The sequence below is a fragment of the Triticum aestivum genome, chromosome 5A (genome assembly GCF_018294505.1).
Source record: "Triticum aestivum cultivar Chinese Spring chromosome 5A, IWGSC CS RefSeq v2.1, whole genome shotgun sequence".
NCBI lineage: Eukaryota > Viridiplantae > Streptophyta > Magnoliopsida > Poales > Poaceae > Triticum > Triticum aestivum.
In genome coordinates this window covers 83,277,009-83,286,244 of record NC_057806.1, presented here as the reverse complement: position 1 = coordinate 83,286,244, position 9,236 = coordinate 83,277,009, and the positions used below count along the sequence as shown (strand labels likewise).

The following is a 9,236-nucleotide window of genomic DNA, read 5'->3' as shown; positions in this document are numbered from 1 at the left end:
ATTCTCCTAATGATGTGATCCCTTTGTCAAATGACAACTCATGTCTATGGTTAGGAAACTTTAACCATCTTTGCTCAAAGAGCTAGTCTAGTAGAGGCTCACTAGGGACACGATATTTTTTTATGTATCCACACATGTATTTAAGTTTCTAGTCAATACAATTCTAGCATGAATAATAAACCTTTATCATGATTTAGGAAATATAATAATAACCATTTTATTATTTCCTCTAGGGCATATTTCCATCATAAATAGTCGCTCCTTCCCAATCCTTGCTACTGATATGTTTGAGCACCCTGCTCCAAGAGATTTGAGTGAATCCTTTGAGAGAAAACCCCATAGCCAAAACTTAGTGGTTGAGCATCACAGGGGACTAGCTTGAATTAGCTTGTGCCTATTAGTCGTGAGAGCTGTCACTCTCTAGATGGTAGTCGTCAATCTTGAGCAACCAAGAGTCTTTGTGGTTTATTGAAGACAAAATCTGTAAAGGTTTGGAGATTGCCTTGAAGAATATACCACGAGTGAAATCAACTGCAGTTCGTGGAACTTCACGTTGAGGAGAATAGGAAGGAGAGAGGTTTGCATCTGTGTTCATTTACAAGGCACTCCATCTAGACATAGCTTTTTTAGCAGAAGAGTGAACTGGTAGGACAAATGTCTTGTCGCCATCGAGCAACATAATTTCTTTCTTAATTACCGTATTTACTTCAGTATTTACATTCTATTGAGTTGTCCTTCATTGTGTTCTTTTTCGGTGATTTGTTCTTCATATCTGATTAGCATTTCCATCTGTACCAGGTAATATGTTATCCTTCATATTTTCCCTCATTGTACTTAAAATGATATGTTTGTGTGTTCACATGTTCTTCATCTACTAGCACTTATCTTTTTTTCCTAAGTTATTTCTAGTAGTAGTTTATCTTCAAGTAGAACTGCGTCTGCTTACTGCTTTTTCACAGTGTTGTGTTCAGATATTTGTGGTTTTCGAAGAAATTTAAATCTTCTATACAGCCCCCCTCCAGTCCACATGCTTTGATCCTACAATTGCTTTTGAGCTTAGATATACATAATTTATGTTTGGTGGCCTTGAACAATGTTAGGTTTTCTTAGGAAATGGTCATACTAATTTAATATGCGCGTAGACAAGGTGTGGGATGTAAATTTATTTTCTTCTTTGATTGGCCTTGCAAGGGTACAATGCTGGAATGACCGGATTTCTAAATCCTCTTGAGAATTTCATTCATTTCTTCGCAGGGTTGGCACATTGCCACTAGTGGTACAACCATGGGCATGGTGAACCCTGACCCCTCGCCCATGTCCACCTCGTCTTTCCCCATCCGCTCCCACCTGAAGCACTGCACCATCACCCCAAGTGCTACCCCCATTGTCCTCCATGCTAGCCCCTCACCGGGGCACTTCCGCCGGCCCATACCGAATGGCATCATCCTGACCACCTGTTTGTCACCGTCCTCATCAATGCCAACCTCAAACCTCTCAGGAATGAACCTGTTCGGCTCATCCCACATGGTAGGATCCCGCTGCATGGAGTACACATCAACCAATACCATTGTTCCGCGGGCTATGATGTATTGCCTGCCAGCAACGACGCAGTCAGAGGAGGCTTGATGCGGGGCAAGGTGCGGGGCGATAGGGTACATCCGAAGGGTCTCGGTGATGATGCAACGAAGGTATGGGAGGCATGCGAGATCGTGCTCCTCGAGCAGCCGGGATGTGCCCACAACGGCGTCGATCTCCTCCTTCGCCTTTGCAAGAACGAGTGGATTGTTAAGTAGAAGAGCCATTGCCCACTCGATCGTGCTAGATGACGTGTCCGTCCCGGCTTGAAGCAAGCTCTGCACAATCATATGTTGAAAAGGGATTTGTCAATATGACAATTTTATGAAATTATGAACGTACCGATCGAACAGACAATCAAGGCAAGTGTGAGTGACTGTGTCACAAATCACAATATGCGGGTATATGACTCTTATCGTGATGTATTAACTTCATTCTCAGAAAGTTTGTGGCTGGTTAACATTGTTATATTCGCGATTTCGAGATGAAAATATCTTGAAAATTTCTTCAAAACCAGCCTAACATCAATGCATTCGAGTAAACTAGTGAAACGGTGGCTTGGCTTTGTAAAATCTTTGTTAAAAACTGAGCTACCTGGCTACGTGTATCTCACTACCAGTACATTTTATTAATGGAAATTGAATTATTGTCACTACCAAATGGCCAGTGTAGTACACATCAGACTGTGTTGTCATAAACTAATTGCGTGGCTAGTAGTGTAAACATGTGCAGCACAAAGTTGAAAGTACACTAATTGAGGCTTGAGAAAAAAATTAAGCTTGTAGTGGTAGATCACATCACCACAGCTCAGAAACACTGAGTTATTGACACTAATAATTAGCCAATGCATGCATACTGACACTTGCTGTTATTTCGTCTGTGCAAACGCTCACTCACCAGGCAAGTCGTCCGGATGACCACGTCGGCGTACGATTCCAGCGACCCCTCCTGCTGCCGGAGCAGGTCCCCAATCACCGTTCTCTGTGCCGGTGTCGACGTCGTGTCCTCGGTGACAGCACCGACGACACCGTGACGGTGGTGGAGACGTCTGTATTCGTCGATGAGACCCTGGCCGAACTCGTGCCGCTCCTTGGCCAGGCCAGCGAGCCTCCTCCTCGTCCTTCCAAAGTCCAGCAGCCGTAGCAGTGGCAAGAAGTCGTGCTGGTTCGCCGCACCGGCGGCCGCGAACCCCGCCTCGGTCATCGCCTTGAACCGGAGGACCTCGTCCTCCTCCATGCGCCTTCCCGCGACCATGTCCATGATCACGTTGACAACAAACTCGAACGCCGTGAACTTCACGCTGACCGCCGTGGCGCCACGGGTGGCACGCCAGAGCTTCCGCGCCATGGCGCGGGCCTCGGCGTCGCGCGCGGAGGTCGTCAGCGAAAGGCGGTGCGCGGAGAGCGCATGCACGGTAGCGATACGGCGGAGATGGCGCCAGACCGGACCGTAGCTCGCGCTGGCGATGCTGGGGCACTCATCGCCGGTGAGCAGCCGCCGCGACGCAAGCCCCGGGCGATCTGCGAGCGCGACGTCGTGGACGGTGAAGCACTCCTCCGCAATGGCCGGGGAGGAGACGAGGAGGACCGGCCTTGTGCCGAACCGGAGAAGGAGGAGACCGGCGCCGTCCCGGCCGCCGCCGTAGCGCACGGCGAGCGCGGCGAGGGAGCGGTGCAGCGGCTTCTTGAGGAGATGGAGGTGGCCGAGGACGGGAAGCGCTGGTGGGCTCGGGATGCTGCCATTGCTAGAGTTCTTGCCACGGGAGGAGAGCAAGTACAGGAGGAGGAGAAGAGAAGCTAAGAGCAAGGCATGGGAGAACGAGACCTCCATGACCATGAGTAAGGTGCATCAAGTTCAACAATGTATTGGTGTTTATGTAGACTTTTTCTGGCCACGGAAACCTAAATAGTTGGTGTTTAAGAGGGCTGCTATGCGTACACCATAGTGTTCCGTACGATTTTAAATAGAATATTCAGTACGACTTTTCATAGCAGTCCAGGCCAAAGCAAGGGATTCCCCTGGTCATGTTGCATGATACAACTTTTTATTTCTGACCATTGACTTTACAAGATGAAATCTGTGTCTGTCAAGATTAAAAATTGAAGTCACTATTAGCATGATCCGGCATTAATGGTGATACTGATACTGATTAAACGACTATAATTTTATCTCCATCATATTTTAAATAGTTATTGGTGTGGCTTGATTCCAGCATTAAAATGTAGGGCGTGCCTCTCGTTTAGATGTGAAATAACCAAGTCTCGTCTAGCTACTGCATCATTGGGCATGCCTCTCGTTTAGATGTGAAATAACCAAGTCTCGTCTAGCTACTGCATCATTTAATTTTTTACATGAAGATTCATGTGGGATTTTTCTTTTATTTTTTGTTTAATTAATTAATTAATGTAGGAGTCAGATGAGACTTTGTTAATTTTCATCTAGATGAGAATTAGCAAACCCTTAAAATGTAATATAGAGGCGTGGCGTTTCAGATCCTGAGTTCATCTCCATCTATGATGAACAGTAAATTCTAAAAACGGCAAACAAAATGAAAACAATGGCACAAAAATGCTGAGATTATCTAAAGAGTGTGCAATATCTTGGCGATATGTCATGTGAGGAATTCTGTAAAAAAAATCATAGCTTCGAAAAAGATTCGTAAACTTGGGTTTTGGAGCATTAGTTTTTTTTCAGAGCTCTCCAATGTCATATGACAACAAAATTTTACACGCATATACAAAACTCAAGCATCTTTAATGCCAACAAACTTTTTTTCAAGCCTTACTGTTCATTTGGGAGCAAACATTTTGGGCTATTGTTTTTTTGGCTTTTTGGGACAGGCCAACGGCCTTATGTTAAGTATCAAATGCCCTTATAAAAACACACTTACAAAAATTTAAAAATATATCCAAGTCCTTGGGATACCGAATTCCTATTCTTACATTCATCAGCGGCGTGCCATGAGGAAAGCTTGTATCACCTCTGGAACTTCATCTAAGCGAAGCAAACAACCAACCGCCTATCGCCTAAGCCGCGGCAGGAGGAAAGAAAACACTCTGTGGAAGATGTACCGCCTTTTTGGTGAGGCTTTCAATGGGATTAGACTGCTAGCATAGATTTGTGTTTTGAATGAGCAGTTTTAACATGGTTCCTCTCAGTGGCGAAGCCACGTTATGACTGTGGAGTCAGCCGACCTATAGGTTTTTCATCATCCTTTGATTCTCTCGAAACAGGTTTTCGCCCCACTTTATATATAAAGCAACAGCCGAATAGAGTATATTAGATCGATCGGAAGCGTTCCTACTCTCCTGGAGGAGAGTCGCGGCTGTTTATTTATATGTTGGCAAAAACACCTTGCCGTGAGTTACAAGAGAAGGATTGGGAATCCTGTTTGAATACAAGAAGGAATAGAACCGGGAGAGGAAGGAAGAGATAGTTGAGATTAAACTACAACTACTACTCAAACTCTAACACCCTCCCTTAATCTAAACTATCCTATGTTGAGATTTCTCTTGAACTCTTCAAAGAGCTTAACTGGCAAAGCTTTAGTGAATCCATCTGCCACTTGATCCTTGGATGGAATGAACCTTATGTCCAACTTCTTCTCTGCCACTCTTTCCCGCACAAAATGAAAATCAATTTCAATATGTTTAGTCCTTCCATGAAAAACTGGATTAGCAGAGAGATAGATGGCTCCCAAATTATCACACCACAAACATGGAATACGGTGTTGCTTAATCCCTAATTCATCAAGCAACGATTCCACCCAAATGATTTCAGCAGTGGCATTTGCTAATGATTTGTACTCAGCCTCTGTACTTGACCTTGACACTGTAGCTTGTTTCCTAGCACTCCAGGAAATAAGGTTTGAACCAAAAAATACTGCAAATCCTCCAGTTGACTTTCTATCATCGATACATCCTGCCCAGTCAGCATCTGAGAAAGCACTAACAAGTGAAGAACTAGAACGTCTGAATTGAAGTCCCAAACTCACAGTGTGCTTAACATATCGTACAATCCTCTTGACAGCTGACCAATGAGTGGAGGTAGGAGCATGTAGATATTGACAAACCTTGTTTACAGCAAATGATATGTCTGGTCTTGTCAAAGTCAAGTACTGTAAAGCTCCAACAGTGCTTCTATATTTTGTGCTTTCCTCTTCCTTAAGTAGTTCTCCTTCATGTGCTGAAAGTTGTTCTGAAGAAGACAATGGAGTAGGTGAAGGCTTGCAATCCTTCATTCCCATACGAGTTAGAAGTTCAGTAGCATATTTTTCTTGACTCAACATTATGCCATCTTGAACTTTCTTAACTCCAATGCCTAGGAAGAAGTGTAAATCACCAAGATCCTTCAAGGCAAATTCTGAACTCAAATCATGCAAGAGAGCATTAGTGGCATTTTGTGAGGAGCTTGCAACTATGATATCATCAACATAAATTAGCACAAACATGACAATATTTGCTTTGCAATAAATGAAGAGAGACGTGTCAGCCTTGGATGCAAAAAAACCAAGATGCTTCAATTGTAAGCTCAACCTTGAGAACCATGCTCTAGGAGACTGTTTCAGACCATAAAGAGCTTTGTCAAGTTTGCAAACATAGTGCGGTGCTTGTTGATTTTCATACCCTGGTGGTTGCCTCATATAGACCTCCTCTTCCAGAACACCATGCAAAAACGCATTCTGAACGTCTAGCTGTCTAAGACTCCATCCCCTGGAAACAGCAATGGCTAGCACAAGTCTTATGGTAGCAGCTTTCACAACAGGACTAAAAGTATCCTCATAATCAATACCATAACGTTGCTTAAATCCTTTTGCAACTAGACGTGCCTTGTACCTATCAATAGAGCCATCTGCTTTTCTCTTAATTCTATAAACCCACTTGCAATCAATGATATTTTTACCTCTTTGGTTGGGGACCAAATGCCATGTTTTATTCTTCATAAGAGCACCATATTCTTCATCCATAGCCTTTTTCCACTTGGGATCTTTAAGCGCATCACTTAATTTTGCTGGTTCACCTGAAATACACAACATGCCATATGGTACAGTGCCATCCTTCCTTATTTTTGGATTTCGAATACCTTTCTGTAAACGGGTCATAACCCTTGATGAAGTGGCAAGTTGTTGCTGCGGTTGCACAGAAAAAGGCACAATCTGACTGTCCACAGAAGATCCAGATGAGTCTTCCACATGTGCAGACTCGGCAGACGCAGAAGATCCTGTGGTCATCGGTGTGGCAGATCCTGAGGCGAGGGTGTCCTGGGCTGCAGTATTCCTGTCCGCAGCGGATCCCGGTGAATGCATGCGCGCAGAGGCGCTCATTGGCTGCATGCGCTCGATTCCTGATCCGCGCGTGGGCCGCGTACTGCCCGCGGTTCGGCCGCGCTCGACCGCTGGCTGGCCTGTCGCTGTCACGCGCGTGGCCCGCGGTTCGTCCGCTGATTGGGCTGCTGGGGATCCTGTCGCTGTTCCCTGGTCGGACTGTCTGCCGCTGCCGCTGCTACCGGGCGAGCGATCCCAGGTGGATCCGCGCGAGTGATCCGAGGCTGCCAGGCGCACAGGTGTAGCAGGCGCCGCCATATCTTCCTCGTGAACTGCGCCAGCCTCTTCTACATGAAATAATGCCTGATTTACATAATTTTGATCATTTTGAACCAAATTTTCTTCAGGTACCTGCACAGGCATAACAGCAGGAGTAGAGGCAGGAGTATTTTCATCAGTTTGGTTAGCACAATTGTTATCACCCCCTTGATCAAAATCTGGTAGAAGCAATATTTCTTTGCGAAGAGAGCGCCGGCATTTGGATGAAGAGATTCGAACGGGAAAACAGATTCATCAAAGATGACATCTCTCGAGATATAGACCCTACCAGTAGAGACATCAAGACACTTAACCCCTTTGTGCATGGGACTGTATCCTAAAAAGACACATTTTTTTGAACGAAACGCAAGTTTGCGTGTATTATAGGGTCTAAGATTAGGCCAACAAGCACAACCAAAAATACGAAGAGATGTGTAATCGGGAGTGATACCAAAAAGACGTGTGATAGGATTCTCAAATTTGATGACTTTGCTAGGACGAATATTGATAAGATATGTGGCAGTAAGAAAAGCTTCATCCCAAAATTTAAGAGGCATAGATGCATGAGCTAACAATGCAAGTCCTACTTCAACAACATGACGGTGTTTTCGTTCAGCAGAACCGTTTTGTTGGTGAGCATGGGGACAAGAGACATGATGTGAAATTCCAATTTTTTGAAAAAAGGAATTGAGTTTTTCATACTCACCACCCCAATCCGTTTGCATAGCAAGGATTTTGGAGTTTAATTGACGTTCAACAAGATTTTGAAAATTGGTAAAGACTTGGAATACATCGGATCTTTTCTTTAGCAAATAAATCCAAGTAAATTTACTATAATCATCAATAAAGCTTACATAGTATGAGAATCTACCGACGGATGTAGGGGCTGGTCCCCAACATCTGAAAAAATAAGTTGCAAAGGAGCAGTAGATACACTAGTAGAGATAGGATATGGTAACTGATGACTCTTAGCTTGTTGACACGCATCACAAACTGACTCAACACTAGACTCATAAGGAAGTTTATTTCTACTAAGAACATGCTGAACGATAGTTGAAGAAGGGATGACCCAAGCGACGATGCCACTTTGCTGAAGATGGTTTGGTAACACTCCATGCTTGTTTATTGGACCCTGATGAAGAGATGGATGATATAAGTGGGTAGAGACCTCCCTCACACTTTCCTCTAAGAATGACTCTCCTCGTTGCCAAGTCCTTAACCACAAAAGAATAAGGATAAAATATTATGAGAACTTGGTTATCAAGAGTAAATCGATGAACTGAGACAAGATTTTTTGATGCATGAGGGACGTGTAAGACATTATTAAGATGCAAATTTTTCTTGGGGGTTTTAACAATTGAGTTACCAATATGAGAAATTTCCATACCCGATCCACTTGCTGTGTGAATTTGGTCACCTCCGTGGTATCTTTCTCGCATTGTCAGTTTGTCGAGCTCCCCTGTTATGTGCTCGGTAGCTCCGGAATCTGCGTACCAATTTGTATCAATCCCGTAGGAGTTAGTGACGAGGTTGGCCTTCTTCCTCTCTTCATGATCATCATCATACCGATGCCAGCAGGCCCTTGCACCTCCGGGATGGAACTTATAACAGATCTGGCACTCTGGATAGTCCCCTTCATGTTGCTGCTGCTGTTGTTGTGGAGGTTGTTGCTGGCGTTGCTGGTAGTTGCCGCCACCTCCGCGAGCAGAAGAAGAAGGGGCGCGATTGCCACGGCCGCGCCCTCTGTTCCCTCTCCCGCGACTTCCTCTGTTGCGGTACTGCCCACGACCTCTGTACATGGTATTTGCAGACGAACGAAAACCTGAAGGCCCGTCGCCCAACATCTCCATCCTCTGGTCGAAGGCTGCGATCTGTGAGAAAAGATCATCCATGGTGATTGAATTTTTGATTGCGCCGACTGCAGCAACTATGGGATCGTAGTCCCGATCAAGGCCGGCGAGGATATAGTCAACCATCTCGCCATCGGTCACTGGACGACCGGCGGCTGCAAGCTCATCCCCGAGACTCTTCATCTTGGCGATGAAGGAGTTGCTTGACATATTGCCCTTCTTGGTGTTGG

The 9,236-nt window shown here is 44.9% G+C and overlaps 1 protein-coding gene across 1 annotated transcript; it reads right to left on the bottom strand.

Annotated features, from left to right (window-relative positions):
- Positions 1–1,157: 1,157 nt before the first annotated feature.
- LOC123106638 (cytochrome P450 81Q32) lies at positions 1,158–3,414 on the bottom strand. Its single transcript, XM_044528735.1, has 2 exons — positions 2,473–3,414; positions 1,158–1,853 (listed from the first exon to the last, which is right to left on the bottom strand). The coding sequence occupies exons 1-2, from the start codon at positions 3,409–3,411 to the stop codon at positions 1,218–1,220; spliced, it is 1,575 nt and encodes a 524-aa protein (XP_044384670.1). The 5' UTR covers positions 3,412–3,414; the 3' UTR covers positions 1,158–1,217.
- Between the last annotated feature and the right edge of the window lie 5,822 nt (positions 3,415–9,236).